At 38.6% G+C, this 16,020-nt stretch overlaps 1 protein-coding gene across 1 annotated transcript in view; it reads left to right on the top strand.

Annotated features, from left to right (window-relative positions):
• Positions 1-2,164: 2,164 nt before the first annotated feature.
• The window catches only part of vps35l.S (VPS35 endosomal protein sorting factor like S homeolog), a 43,284-nt gene continuing 29,428 nt past the window's right edge, over positions 2,165-16,020 (top strand). The window contains exons 1-11 of the mRNA XM_018239126.2: positions 2,165-2,296; positions 6,952-7,051; positions 7,143-7,310; positions 8,673-8,789; positions 9,943-9,967; positions 10,061-10,137; positions 12,127-12,255; positions 13,186-13,270; positions 13,554-13,613; positions 14,041-14,137; positions 14,442-14,489. Of these exons, the coding sequence (XP_018094615.1) occupies positions 2,283-2,296; positions 6,952-7,051; positions 7,143-7,310; positions 8,673-8,789; positions 9,943-9,967; positions 10,061-10,137; positions 12,127-12,255; positions 13,186-13,270; positions 13,554-13,613; positions 14,041-14,137; positions 14,442-14,489 (920 nt within the window). The 5' untranslated portion in view covers positions 2,165-2,282. The remainder of the gene's footprint in view (positions 2,297-6,951; positions 7,052-7,142; positions 7,311-8,672; positions 8,790-9,942; positions 9,968-10,060; positions 10,138-12,126; positions 12,256-13,185; positions 13,271-13,553; positions 13,614-14,040; positions 14,138-14,441; positions 14,490-16,020) is intronic.

The raw sequence follows: 16,020 nt of genomic DNA on the forward strand, positions 1-16,020 counted from the left end.
ATTTGGGGGTTAATTACAGAAAGCTGTTAAGCAGGTGAGGGGTGTTTTTTAATCTGGATGTCTCCCAAAAACATATCTGAGCTAAAATGTCCTGAGTCCTTGGCAAGATGCTATAGAAGGTCAATATTAAGTGGGCTGTTGGGGGGGGGGAGTTATTTGGGCTTCTGTGTAATTGAAATGCAAAAGCCTATTTTTTTATCCCAATCCAGGCCTGGTAGTTTTTGTCCCTGCATATTGCCCCAGAGCTGAGAGTTGCCAATACTTCCACTAGTGTTATCAGATCATTTGAAAATTGGGTGAGCCTGTGAGCAGCTACACTCAGGCCCAGATTTGTGGTGAGGCCCGAAAAAAATACTGGCCTTCCTATATATGTATCTTTTCTCTCTATTAATAACTTTGGGATCAACCATCATTTTTATCGGCCAGGCCGGTAAAATACCGGCCAGGTGGCAACCCTAGGGCTCGGCCATCTGTCCAGATTTGGCCTGGACAGCCTGGGTTTTCAGAAGGGCTGTCCAGGTCAAGACAGTCTGCCCAGTTTTCCAAAAAAGGAAAACCGGGCAGGATCTCCCCGATAAACGTGGCGATTCATAGCCCATGGGAAATGCATACAAAATATAGGAAGGCCGATATTTTTTCAAGAAAAGGTGGCAACCCTAGAAGTAGCACACCCCACCTACGTGATGTAGCATGCCCAGCCTGCAACGTCATTGGCCCTCCCCATGCCCGGATCCTGAGCCGCACAAAGTTTGCAAACCAAGGCCAGCAATATTTTAGGGGTGTCATGCCACACTAAGCAGCACTTGGGACGCATAGTGCTCCCCAGTCCCCCAGCAATTGTGTGTGTGTGTGTGCAAAAGCATGCATATTGGGGCCAAAGTCCGCTCAATGTAGCTGCACACAGACAGATAAAAGGTGGATTATTTGCCCCATGTCACCCCACCCCAAACCAACAGCACCAATACTAACCTTGTGCCAGTAGGGTGATAACCATACACAGTATTTTGCAGACCTGTTGTAATATTTGGATTCAGTGTCGGACTGGCCCATCAGGATACCAGGAAAACTCCCGGTGGGCCCAGGTGTCAGTGGGTTCTCATGCTGCTAAACATTTGACCTATTTCATGGCCATTCCCTCTTTCTACGAGACCAATGAGGCTTAATTAGAGTTTCCACCTGGCCAGTATTTTATCGGCCTGGCCGGTAAAAATGATTCTTGATGCCAATGTTATTAATAGGAAAAAACGTCAAGAATATAGGAAGGCCGGTATTTTTTTCCAGAAAAGGTGGCAACCCTAGGTTAGTAGATGGAATAATAGATTATAATGTGTAAAGAAAATAGACTAGGAGAATAGAGGTTTAGTGAGGAGAAGAAGAATAATAGTACTGAGAGTGGGCCCTTGGTTTTTGGGTGGGCCCTCTGGTGTCCCAGTCTGACACTGTTTGCAGTTACAGTACAGAGCTGTCAACCCTTACTATTTTGCCTTCTCTTCTACCCCCCCCTCCGGTGGCAACCCTGAAAGACCGAGTCGGCAGCTTATTGGCCCATGTGTGGCGCCATCTGACAGGCTTCCCGATCGATATCTGCTCAAAAGTCGGCCAGATCTCCATCGGGCAGGTTTAAAAATCCCATCTGATCGCGGCTGCATCTGTGCGTCTTTGCGGTCCTGTGATCCGACTGTCTGTATCCGATCCATTATGATCCGATCGTTGGGCCCTAGGGCCCACGATCGGATCAGCCCGATATCGCCCACTTCAATGTGGGTAGGGTATATTAGGGAGAGATCTGCTCGTTTGGTGATCTACGTCTATGGTACCTTAAGCATTTTGGTAATGTCGCCATAGGAAGTATATGTGCATGCATGGGTAGCATTCAGCGGCTTCAGGAGGGCAATTGCGCATAATGTAAAGTGGTTACCCTGTAAACTGTTCTCCCAGAGTTAATAGTAATCAAGTTATAATAATGCAGGACTATTCATTACATCCTACAGGGGAGAGGCAAGTGGAGGGAGTAGCGATGGGGACAGAGAAAAGATGCTGCAGTCCAGAACAATCACTTGCACACAGTGGGTTTAACTGGTTAAGGAGCAATAAAGAATGTTTAGTAACTAAGATTTTTAGATTGGAGAGGGATCAGCACTTATTGTTGTTTTGCACACAAATGGCCTAAATTGGACACCGTAAACACGTCCAATCACATGACATTCCAAGGCCTGCCAATCACAAGATGGCTGAAGGCTAAAGGTAAAAGTTGACAAATCAGGAATCACGTGACAGAGAAGATGGCTACACAGTGGTAAGCTGCAGCGATATTCCTTCTCTCTTCCTGCATCTCTACACTGGTTTTAGGACTGTGTTTTATTCACCGCATTCAATTGCTTCCTGCCTTCTCCTCTGTGTTACTTGAAACCCTTAATGAACCTCCCCCAGTGCCGGTAACAGTTCTGCGATCCCCTCTCACTGACAGGTCCCGTTTGCCCCATTCATCCTCCTCCCTCCTTTTTTTTTGTCGCTTTTAGTAAACAGCCGGGTCACTGTGTCAGTTTGTGACTAGATTCAGAGGCAGCAGCAGCGGTGAGACACGGGGGCACCACATTCCCTGTGTAGACTTGGGCAGCTGGGCTGGGTGAGCCCTTAAACGCTAATGCAAGTCTCATGACCCACTGTGCTTCCCTTACTCTAGTCTTGAGTCTATCAATTGGCATGACACCAGCAGCATTTCTGCATTATTTCCCAGTATTATGTGAAGAAGTGGTAAAGTAATGCTTATTTTTTGGACTGTTGTCTGTTACTCAAATAACTTGGAGCTTTGCCGCTGTGGTGCTTCTGACAAAGGGTTAATTCCATTTGAGGCACCATCTATACGATTTTCATTAATGGCTTTAGGGTGTCTCTAGCTGAGCATGATGGGAATTGTGGCAGGACCAGACAGACCCATCAATCCTCCTGATCCTTGTGTCTATGCACGGGGAGGTTGCTTTTGTAATGTAACCATCCCACACTGGTGTATCTGCTTATCAAAATATTTGCAGTATGATCTGTGGTTGTATGGCTTGTTTTTACTAGTTGTGCCAGTTGCTGGGGGAAGCCCTCCTGCTGCTGTTGTCATGCAGCTCTCTGCATCTCCCTTTGTCTCTAGTATAGTTGTAGTTCAGCAGCAGCTTGGATATAGCATATTAATGCACCACTTTGAGACATATTAGTAGTGCTGGAAGTATACGTTTCTGGGACCAACGACAATATAAACCTTGGGAATAATATATTGTTAACTAAGACGACATACCAGTTAGTGCCATACGGTGCACACAATAGCCGTTGCACAATTGTGCTTCTCCTATAGTGACACCCCTGTATCCTACATCTTCTGTAAATCAAGACATATATATCATCTCACTTCTTATTTGAACCCCCATAATTTTCACCCAAAGTTATGTTAGCCCTCATCAATGCAAAGCTTTTCAGAAAATCCTGAGAAACAGACAGCTTCATGCAGAGCAGGGAACACGTGATCAGGCGCATAACAGGATGGAATCAGAGTGTGTAATTATATACAAATAATACACAAAAGCCATGAATATCTTGTAAATTGTATCCTTATAAACAGTGAGTCCTGATGTAATCAGTTATTAATGGTGAGTCCTGATGTCATTTCTGTCACACGACTCACTGAAAGTTGTGTATTATAATAAATAAAGTACCCCCAGTTGCAAAATATGAGCATATTAGAAGTTACCTTGGAGTTCCATGACCTGTATAAAAACATGAAACTCCTCGGTAACTTATAATATCCTTATATTTTACAAGAGGGGTTACTTTATTCACTATATAATACACAAAAGCCTTGAATATCCTGTAAATTATATATATTACACCGCTACGGTGCTTAGTGATGTCATCAGTTATAATTAGGGTTGCCACATTTTAAGAAAAATACTTACCGGCCGGTAGGGAGGGTGGTGACCTAAAAGGGGCGTGGCACAAAGGGGCGTGGTTTGTGCATATGGCACATTTCTTTGACTTTATGTAAATGACCGTACAGGTAAAGGATCTGTTACCTCTAAACCATTTATCCAGAAAGCTCCTAATTAAAGGACCAATAACAATTTTTAAAAAAAAATAAAAAATTTGTTTGTACATTACGAAAAAACACCAAGACACACTTAACTTTAAATTCGCAAAGTCTTTATTAAGAAATAACTTACCGATACTCTGCTTGCGTTCTTCTTCAGAAAAGGCGACAGGAAGACGATCCATCGTTCAGCGCTCAATTTCTCCTCCCTGCCTTCTATAGCAGATAGCCAGGACCAGGCGATAACTGGTCCTTTAAGGAAAGGCTGTCCCCCATAGACTCCAATTTATCCAAATAATTCAAATGATTTCCTTTTTCTCAGTAATAATAAAACAGTACCTTGTACTTGATTAAAACTAATATATAATTAATCCTTATTGGAAGCAAAACCAGCCTATTGGCTTTATTTAATGTTTACATGATTTTCAGTAGACTTAAGGAATGAAGGTCCAAATTACAGAAAGACCCCCTTATCCAGAAAACCCTAAATCCAGAGCATTCTGGATATTCTTGATAACATATGCACAGTTAGAATAATGGAGAGCATTTTGTGTGTGTGTTGTAGTTGTCCGGTGTCCTGTAAGTATCATTATTAATATTTTTAAAGCAATCATATGCATCTATATTGTTCATTCTGGGATTATCTGGATTATGGATTATGCCCTGTACTATCTGTTCTATGTATTTTGGGAGTTAAATATAGCTTATTTTTGGGAGTCACTGCCTGGAAGTTTTCTTGCTCCACATCATGTACATGAGACTGTTAGTTCTTAGAAGTGTGTAGCAACCCACCTAATTAAATATAGCAAGTCTTTAGTTATTTAAAAAAAAAACACAGATATTTAAAAAAAAAAAAAAAAAGTTCGCCAGTTTGGCCCTTCCAAACACATGCATGTAGGCTTTTTTTTTTTTTTTTGATTCTCTGAGGCCTTTGGAAACTGTTTTCCCATCCTGGCTAAAATGACATGGCACCCTTTTCAGAAGCTGGCTACTGGAGCTTATACCTCTGTATCTGATGTCTACTGGAAGGCATCATCATTTGATACTCTTCTCATCTTGTTGTTTTTCTTGGATTCCTGGTGATTCCAGAGTGGCTGCCTTTGTCCCATTGCTCCTGTGCTTGAGATCTATGAAGGGTTATGGCCGATGTTTGTATTCTCTGTAGCTTTCAGCATTTTGATATGAAACGGGGGGCCTGTGTCCCATGAAAGTGTATGATTTTTAAGGAAAGGTTAGGTTTTACCTGTGTTACAAGCTTGTGTGTGCTGAAACTGAAAGAAAAGCAGCAATTAATAAATATATAGAATAGACCGTAAATGTATAGTATACTGTACAGTATGTTTAACATCTTAAAGGGGTTGTTCACCTTTCAAACACTTTTTTTCAGTTCAGTTGTTTTCAGATTGTTCGCCATAAACAAATACTTTTTTCAGTTGCTTTCTATCTTTTATTGTTTAATGTTTTTCCAAAATGTAAGTATCAAGTTGAATGTTCCTGTCTCTAGTGTCTCAGTCTGGCAGCTCATTGATCCAGGAGCAATCTGAACTGCTACAATCTTATACATTTAGTTGATAAAATTAGTTGATCCTTTTCTGAGCAGCATCTTTGGACTATTAGCAATTATTGTGTCAATTCTAACAGCTGCCTTTAATGAAACTCAGGGATTCTGGGACAAAGATAATAAAGTGAATAAAGTACCCCCTCTTGTAAATTATAAGGATATTATAAGATACAGAGGAGATCTATGAACACACACACACACACACACGTGTCATGGAACTCAGAGGTAGCTGCTAATATCCTCATATTTTGCAACAGGGGGTACTTTATTATAATACACACGTTTCAGTGAGCCATGTGACAGAAGTGACATCACTACTCACCGTTTATAAATGATGAAATCAGTACTCACCGTTTATAAGGATATCATTTACAAGATATTCATGGCTTTTGTGTATTATAAATGTATAAACTAAATGTATCAATTTATAACAGTTAAAGGGGTTGTTCACCTTTCAAACACTTTTTTCAGTTCAGTTGTTTTCAGATTGTTCCCGAGAAATAAAGACTTTTTTTCAATTACTTTCCATTATTTATTTGTTACTGTTTTTCCAAAATGTAAGTTAAAGTTGAATGTTTGTGCCTCTGGTGTTTGAGTCTGGCAGCTCAGTAATTCAGGTGCAGACTCTAAAATATTACAATTTTGCAACATTTAGTTGATACAGCAGTATCTTTGGAGTATTAGCAAATATTGTATCAGCTGCCTGTAATGAAATCCAGAGATTCTGCTCAGCAGGGATAAAGAGAAGAAATGTATCAACTAAATGTATCAATTTTGAACAGTTTGGGTGGTCGGCGACCCCCTGCCAGAGCTGCTTTAGAATGAAAAAAATGACACTTTACACTTCAATATTAGAAAAACAGTCACAAATAGAAACTAGAAAGTAATTGCAAAAAGTTGATATTTCTGGTGATCTATCTGAAAACAACTAATTGTTTGAAGGTGAACAACCCCTTTAAAGAGTCGACAGACCCCCTCCCAGAGCTGATTTAAAAGGTGAAAAATGAAACTTTACACTTCAATATTAGAAAAACAGTCACAAATACAAAATAGAAAGTAATTGGAAAAAAATCTTTGTTGAACCATCTCTAACCAACAGAACTAAAAAAAAGTGTTTGAAGGTGAACAACCCCTTTAAGCTGTTTTCATTTCTTTCTTATATTTTTAGTTATATCAAATTGTCCCATATGTCATTGTATTTTAGCAGTACTGGCTTTACTTGCTGTGATATGAAAATCCTTCCATTTCTGTGTCTGATTTCTCCATACCAATTAGAGGGCATCGGAAAATATTCTCTTCTGTTATTGCTTCTAATTTTCAGGCGCTCAAGGGAAAGAAATTACCCAGAAGAGCTTGAGTCTTGGCACCTGGAGAGAGTCACTGTTGAGAATGAGGACTATCACCCACTGAAACTCATCACTGTATGTTTTCTTTTTTTTTTATCCTAGTGTTTAGCACATGAATAAAACAAATAAACAAAATGATTTGACAGCTTTGTTTTTTTTCATCCAGGTGACTGAATCCAAGACTAAAAAAGTGGGGCGAAAAGAGAGCACATCCTCCAGTTCATCATCAAGCTCATCTAATTCTGTGGCTGATCCTCTCAGCAGTGTATTGGATGGCACAGACCCTCTGTCCTTGTTTGCAGCAACAACAACAGAGCCAGTCGCATCAAATGTGGTATAAAATATAAAAGACACCGATATATAGGGAAAAAAAGATATGTGTTTGTAGTCTGTGTTCTGCAACTCTATTGTGTTTCTTCTGTTTGTCTTCTTATATATTCCAGTGAATAATGCACCTGCTATGTAGAATGTATGTTTTACTGACCATGATCACAGTGAGATCATGTGATCTGCTGGACTACTAGGTCGCTTCTGACTTTGTATTATAGGAACAGTTCAGTGTAAAAATAAAAACTGGGTAAATAGACAGGCTTTGCAAAATAAATAATGTTTCTAATATAGTTAGTTAGCCAAAAATGTAATGTATAAATGCTGGAGTGACTGGATGTCTAACATAATAGCCAGAACACTACTTCCTGCTTTTCAGCTCTCTAACTCTGAGTTAGTCAGCGACTTGAAGGTAAGGTTGCCACCTTTTCTCAAAGTTTTTACCGGCCGGTGGTGGGGGCGGGAACAAAAGGGGCATTCCGTAATGCAAAAAGGGGGCGTGCCATGTAACAATGACGCAGAACTGGGCCACGTCGCGCGCTGGCCAGAAGGTCAAAAAAACTTAAGTTCTAAGCGAATTGGGGGCAGGGTATTACAAATTTAATGGCAACTACACTGCCAGTAAATTTGCAATACCGGCCCCGGCCTTGGCAGGTGTTTTACCGGGCCGGGTGGCAACCCTACTTGAAGGGGGGCCACATGGGACATTACTGTTCCGTGAGCTTGCAATTGATCCTCAGCATTCAGCTCAGATTCAAAAGCAACAGGTATGACCCATGTGACCCCCCCTCAAGTCACTGATTGGTCACTGTCTGCTAACCAATTAGTGGGAACCAAGAGAGATGCAGGGCAGGAAGTAGTGTTCTGTTAGACATCCAGTCACTCTAGGCTTTATACATTACATTTTTGCATAACTAATTATATTGAAAACATGTTTAATTTTACACAGCCTATCTATTTACTTTTTTTCATTTTATTTTTTTTACATTGAACAATTCCTTTAATAACCATGACCACAGTGACATTATGTGAGCCGCTGGACTACTAGGCTGCTTCTGACTTATTATTAAAAATGAATGCCTTGGTAAGGAGTCCTTTTGTATCAATATACTATTGCTGTCTGGGCAAAGCCTCCCAGCATGTGTGGCCATTTCTAATTTCTTGCTGCTGTGATTGCTAATCATTCACATATACACAGTACCAGACAGAAGGTTGCTAGAGTTTTGTATGTTAGTGCATTGCTGGAAATGTTCCTGTGTACCTGGTGGTTATATTTACTCCTCAGTCCAGTAGTAAATTTATCCATGCCACCCCATATTCTGTTTCATGTCTTGATTAGTATCAAACCGAATGTTTTATTCTTATGTAGGAAGGCAAAAGAAAAAAGAATGAGACTGAAGTGTATGTTGGAAGTGACTTTGAGCCTTGGTCAAGCAAACGGGGAGAAATCCTGGCCAGATACACAACAACAGAGAAGCTTTCCATTGTGAGTCCTCTTGATTTAGTAATTGTGTGATCATTTTATTGGTTACTCAGGAGACAGGAGGGTTTGAAGAACAGTTTAAGAGAATTGTGGAGGTGGTTAGAACTTAAAGGACATGTAAACCCCCCACACAAAAAATTAATTACTGCAGGGCCTCTTTGAAATCTCTAAATTACTGCCACTCTGGTTGTTCAAAGGTTAATTGTAAGGCTGCAGCATCCACATAATCACTTACATATCCTTCTCCTCCTTTAAGCCACTCAGCCCCCTCCCTCTGTAATTTCCTTTGGCTGTAGGTTTATGAGCATGCTCAGTTCTTCTCAGCTCAAATTAATAACACACCCTCCAGTCTAACAGCCAATGAAGAGATGGCATTGCTGGTTCCCATAGAAACTCTGCTCTAGATGTCTGCTCCTATTTTTAAATCCTAACCCCCTCTCCTGAGCTCTTCTTAACTATTACAATGCTCAATCCAAGCAGGACTTGTCATCATAGTAAATTTTATATGCTTGCATTCTTAAAATATGTAATTAAAATATAATGTGCTGTTGCTCTGCACTGGTAAAACTGGTCTGTTTGATTTAGAAAAACTACTATAGTTTATATAAACAAGCTGCTGTGTAGCCATGGGGGCAGCCATTCAATGCCTCAAAAGGAGAAAAGGCACAGGACACTTGGCAGATAATAGATACATTCTTTAGTATACAATTGGATTCTTCAGAACTTGTCTGTTATCTACTGTGTTGCCTGTGCACCCCCCATGGCTACACAATAGCTTGTTTATATAAACTATAGTAGTGTTTCTGAAGCAAACATACCCGATTTACAAGTGCAGGGCAATAGTACATTATGTTGTAATTCATTTTAAACATTTTCATTTTTTGTTGTTACTGTTCCTTTAAATGTTTGACCTGTGGTAGCAGGCAAGAGTGTAATTGTTAATGTAGCCAAGGCCTATGTTTTGCTAGCAGATGAATAGATTCTAAGCCCCATCGAGCAGTGACTTCATCCCAACCGTGTACGGAAAGCTTTAAGCTCTTAGGGTAAAGTTCTAGTAGCCAAGTTCTGATAGCAAACAAGATTCATTAACAAATTAGTAAATATGTGTTCTGATGAAAAACCTGTGTTAATAGGTATATATTTTTTTAACTTGTAGAATCTCTTCATGGGCTCTGACAGAGGTAGGTAACTAGTGGAAACTAATATTAACCTTATCTTTGCCCACTTTCTGGTGTATTTATCATGGCTGACAATTGTTTCCTTTTTTTCTGCAGGCAAACCTACAAATACAGGCTCAGCTGTCTCAGAAAAAGTAAGAACAAGACTCGAGGAACTGGATGACCTTGAAGAGGTGAGGGAATCAAGCTGGTTTTGCTAAGATTTTTTTTTTTTATCAACTTAGTACCATGATGCTGTTGTAAATAAAGAAAAAAAATAGGTCTCTATACTTCTGAATACAAGACAGAATGATATAATCTTGTATTAGATGAACTTTTATAATCCTGACTGTTACAAAGGTCTTAAAGGGAAATTGTGCCTTGTGTGTCAGTTATTTAAAGGAGAAGTGAACCCTAAAAATGAATGTGGCTAAAAATGCCATATTTTATATACTGAACTTATTGCACCAGGCTAAAGTTTCAGCTTGTCAATAGCAGCAATGATCCAGGACTTCAAACTTGTCACAGGGGGTCACCATCTTGGAAAGTGTCGGTGGGCTCTGAGCAGCTGTTGAGAAGCTAAGCTTAGGGGTCGTCACTAATTATCCAGCAGAAAATGAGGTTTGTCTGTAATATAAGCTGATGCTACAGGGCTGATTATTACATTATGATGCTAGTTGCACTGGTGTCTGTGCTGTCATGTAGTAATTATCTGTATTAATTACTAATCAGCCTTATATTGTGACATTTATATTCTATATGTACTGTATATTGTGAGTGGATCACTAAGCTCAGTAAGTGACAGCAGCACAGAGAATGTGCAGTGAATCAGCAGAAAAGAAGTTGGGGAGCTACTGGGGCATCTTTGGAGAAAGATCTTTACTGCTAAAGAGATGTGGTTGACTTGGGCTGGTACAGAAGCCCAAAACATAATGTACAACATTTCTAGCCTACTTCTTTAGTTAAGCTTTAGTTCTCATTTAAAGGGTAACTTATGCTACACCGGTCATTATATCCATGTTTTATTGACCATGGACAGAGTAACATCATCTTGTGATCTGCTGGACTACTAGAGCACTCTCCTTCTAACTTATAAATAGCAAAAAGCAAGTCTTGGTACATGATACAGAAGATTATTGCCAGCCAGACAATGGCTGCTTTGGCAAAACGAGCCAGTGATATCCTGTTGAAAGGATACAAGAGTTACAAAGCAAAAGGAAAATAAGTATATAGTTTGTTTTTGTATTACACCTGCATTATGAAGATACAAGAAATCTTCATTGTCCTGTTATGGTTAATATCTGTGAAAGTAAAATTTGTAAATGATATAATAATTGATGAGTATAATAGCTTATTATTTGCTCAGAATATTTGCATTCTTATACAGAAGCTGCCACATTATATATTTACCATAATACCATCTGAGTTAACTTAGGCAACTGTCACATGAAGTAAGTTATTGCTGGCTAAATAAAACTCAGAGGATATGGATAGCAATACAAAAGATACTTTAACCTAATGAAAGAAAAGCTGCATTGTATCGACATTCAAATGTTCATGGTTACACTGCAGCAGAATTTGTGTGCTTCTTCATGGGTATGCTTATTGGTAATCTTCTGCTCCATTGTTTCAGTAGTCAGAATCAGCAGAGAATGGCAAGGGACATTATTTTTGGATTTTTAACCCCATTAATAAAGCACCTCAAGAATACTGGGGCTCATTTATCAACTTTGTGCAGCACCAAATGGTTATATTTACAAAGCTGGATTAGAGTGATGTATTTAATGTGCAGAACTGCAAATGTCCCTAAGCTGTTTAAATATGGCAAATTTGCAAATTACAAATATTTATGAGCACACTCTGCGTTTGAGTTACACTATGGCTTTGGTGGCTGAGAAAATATTTGCAAAACAGTTTCGCAAATTGCCAATTTAAATTACTGTCAACACTATTTTCTTGCACAACAGCCTCACACAAGGCCGCACTCACACAAACACCGTCTCATTTGTGAATATTTGTACACAATGTAAATTCTCAAAAACTGTCAAGACAAGCACAGCAGTAAAATGTTTTAGCATTTAGGAAAAACATGGGCAATACAACCATTTGTGAATAAATAGTTTCTGCGTGAATTTTATAATTTACCTCCACTGTGTTTAGTATTTAGTTTTTTCTTTTTTCAGGGATCACAAAAAGAACTTTTGAACTTAACTCAGCAAGATTACATTAGTCGTATTGAGGAGCTGAACCAGTCACTAAAGGATTCCTGGGCATCAGATCAGAAAGTCAAAGCCCTAAAGATTGTTATACAGGTTCGCATTTACTTTCTTGTGTTTTGGCAAATAAATACAAAAAACACTTTATCTTGGTTTCTGCTTTGGTTATTATTTTTTAATTTAGTCTAATAGCACACATGTTGTGTAGATCAGTTATTTCACTGGGCAGATTAAAGTATTTTGCTTTTCTTAAACATAGGTAGTTTTCCTACTGTCAATGACTTAACCTCGCTGTGTTTAGTGTTTCTTTTTTAAAATGATGGTTTTCATTTAAAGGGCCGCCCTCCATTTATTCAATAAGGGTATTGCCCCATATTGCTGTATTTTACATAGAAACAAGTCAAAGCATTTGATAGAAGTTTGTAAGTAACTCATATGGATGGTTGCCAGCAGAACTGCATATCTTAAAGGGATACTGTCATGGGGAAAAACATGTTTTCAAAATGAATCAGTTAATAGTGCTGCTCCAGCAGAATTCTGCACTGAAAAACATTTCTCAAAAGAGCAAACCGATTTTTTTATATTCAATTTTGAAATCTGACATGGGGCTAGACATTTTGTCAATTTCCCAGCTGCCCCTGGTCATGTGACTTGTACCTGCACTTTAGGAGAGACATGCTTTCTGGCAGGCTGCTGTTTTTCCTTCTCAATGTAACTGAATGTGTCTCAGTGAGACATGGGTTTTTACTATTGAGTGTTGTTCTTAGATCTACCAGGCAGCTGTTATCTTGTGTTATGGAGCTGTTATCTGGTTACTTTCCCATTGTTCTCTTGTTTGGCTGCTGGGGGGGGAAAGGGAGGGGGGTGATATCACTCCAACTTGCAGTACAGCAGTAAAGAGTGATTGAAGTTTATCAGAGCACAAGTCACATGACTTCTCTTTTGAGAAATGGACTGTATACGTCGAATATAATCTTATTTGTTTCATGATGCATAACTCTGAAATTTTGTCTCTGTACATTCTAGTGCTCTAAACTTCTCTCTGATACAACAGTGATCCAGTTTTACCCGAGCAAATTTGTGTTAATTACGGATATCCTGGATACTTTTGGTAGGTATTGGAGTAACATGCTTGTTTCCAAAACTGAAATGCTATTATGCACCCTGATTGTGGATGTAACTGAACCCCAATAAAAGAAGTATAATGAATGTATACAAAGTGTAATTGCATTTCCCAAATGCATGCATTGGGACTTTTATGATTTACTTGACATTTACTTGATTTGATGGTTTCCTTATATTAAATATATTAAATAGACCGTTAGATTGCTGTTTTTAACTGAGTTCCAGTAAAATGCAGGAAATTTATTTTCTTTGTTTCTTTCCTTTTATAGGAAAACTAGTATATGAACGAATCTCTTCGATGTGCACGGATAGTCGTTCTTTATTACCTGGTAATTTAATTTAACAGTCAAACATGTTCTTGATTTGATAGATTACAAAAAAATCTATAACTCTTTTTATATCTTTTTACTTATATTAAAAAACACCTTCTTCTTAACGTATGAAGCAGATGTCTGCTACACCACAAAAAAAGCTTTGGTTCATGAATATCCTGATTCATATATTTTCACTGTCCAGACCAAGGCCTGTGCCAATACATGCAAGCTTGATGAGTTTGTTAGTGCTGTATTAAGGGGAAAGCAGGGGGAGGGCACATAAGGCAAGTGGTAAGGACAGGCTGAGATTAGAATTTTTGATTCAGCACACAGTGAAGAGAGCAGCCACCCCCTGGAGTTTGTGAATGACACCTAATGTGTTTTTTCTTTGTATGTGATATTAACATTTGAATATCAGATGTGTTGTTTATTATTTCCACAGCAAATTTCTCTCCGGAAACTGTAAATGACACTGCCAAAGAGACCTGCCTAAACTGGTTCTTTAAGATAGCATCCATCAGAGAACTTGTTCCTAGATTGTATCCTTTTAAAAAATGTATATACATTTTTTATTCATTTTTTATGAACACATTGGATAAAGATTTTGAATGTTATAAACAGAGAAATAATAGATAGTGGGGGTCATTTATAAATACTGGGCAAATTTGCACATGGGCAGTTACCCATAGCAACCAATCAAAAGTTTTCAACCTGCAGGTGACTGAAAAAAGCGTGTATATTTATATACGACAAACAAAATGAAGCCATTTTTGTGGTCTTCATCTCTTGTAGTCTCTAGCATAAACAATATGTTATCAAGTTCTTAACAGTGGTTTTCATCAGCTATGTGGAGGCAGCAATACTGAAGTGCAACACATTTCTCTCTAAGACGTAAGGACAAGATAAATATCTGGATACATTATGTTTACTTTAATCATGACATCATACCAGGGCTGTATTTAGGAACGTAGCTCTGCAGAATGGTTAATTTACCAATGTGTTTAGTAACGAATATCGATTCATGCATCTATGGTAGGCTTTCCTTAAATTTAAGGAACAAAGGCCAACATTAAATACAAAGCTAAAGAAACTTAGCTCCTTTATTGTTTTTTAATTGGCAGTGTGCTGAATCTACTGCTGGAATCTGCCCTTTATTGCCTTTAGTTAGAGCAGTGAGTGGGTTTAGATGTTGCTGCCTGCTGACACAGCTACTATGGCATCATCCACATGGCATCAGTCAGTGCTATTGTTATTCGATTGCCAGTGTTGATACTCTGACATGGTCTTATACTCTATCAAGGCACCATGTATCAGTCTTATAGCAGTCTATAACAGTTCACTTCTAAACTAAATATATATATACTGTAATAGAGCTAGTGTAAGTGCTGTAGAACCATACAAGGCAAAATAACTATTCAACTATATTGTGGACTTCCCTGTACTTTTTTTTGGAATGCAGTTCATCATGTGTCCATGTTTTCATTCTTCAATTTACCTTTTTTTATGATGCCGCATAGTACTCCATTAACTTAGCACTTTTGTCAAGAACAAGTATAGGATCTGTTATCCAGAATGCTTGGGACCTGGGGCTTTTCAGATGACCGATCTTTCTGTAATTTGGATCTTCATACCATAAATACTAGAAAATCATGTAAACATTAAATAAACCCAAATCGGCTGGTTTTGCATCTAATAAGGATTAATTATATCTTAGTTTGGTCAAGTACAAGGTACAAAGTATTATTATAGAGAAAAAGGAAATCATTTTTACAAATTTGGATATGGGAGACTTTCTTTTTGTAATTCTGAGCTTTCTGGATAACGGGTTTCCAGATAATGGATCCCATACCTGTACTGGTACCCATGCTTTGTCCGTCAGTCTGGCACATGATGCAGTGTACATTGTTCTTAACACCTGCATTAGGCAGGTGCTTAGTAAAGTGATTGGACACACACATTCCTGGGACTGATGTGAAGCTACCCCTTACATGCCAGGCATAAGCTGTTCATGTTGTCTATACACATGCACATTTTTGGGCCTCCAAAATGATGCATTGTGGCAAAATACATGACAATTTGCACCACTTTTGTAAATTAACCGTTTTGGTATATATATCATAGAATTGGTTTGGAATATCTATATGATTCCTGGTTGCTTAACACAAGAAACGAAAAACAATGTATATGTAATTACTGTTAAATCCTTTCTCTCGGTATATATAGGGACATGGGCTCCTCACTAGTATGCATGACTGTATAACTGATATTCTTGGAGTATTATCAAATACTTGTTAAAAGGGGAAATGTATACTTTTTATTTTAAAAAGTATTTCCCATTTCTGGGACTGCTTATAAAAAAAAAAAGGGGGGGTTTTGTTGGGTTTGTGTAATGTTCTTTAATCATTTATTTCTCAGATATGTA

Source organism: Xenopus laevis, chromosome 9_10S, assembly GCF_017654675.1.
Source record: "Xenopus laevis strain J_2021 chromosome 9_10S, Xenopus_laevis_v10.1, whole genome shotgun sequence".
NCBI classification, from domain to species: domain Eukaryota; kingdom Metazoa; phylum Chordata; class Amphibia; order Anura; family Pipidae; genus Xenopus; species Xenopus laevis.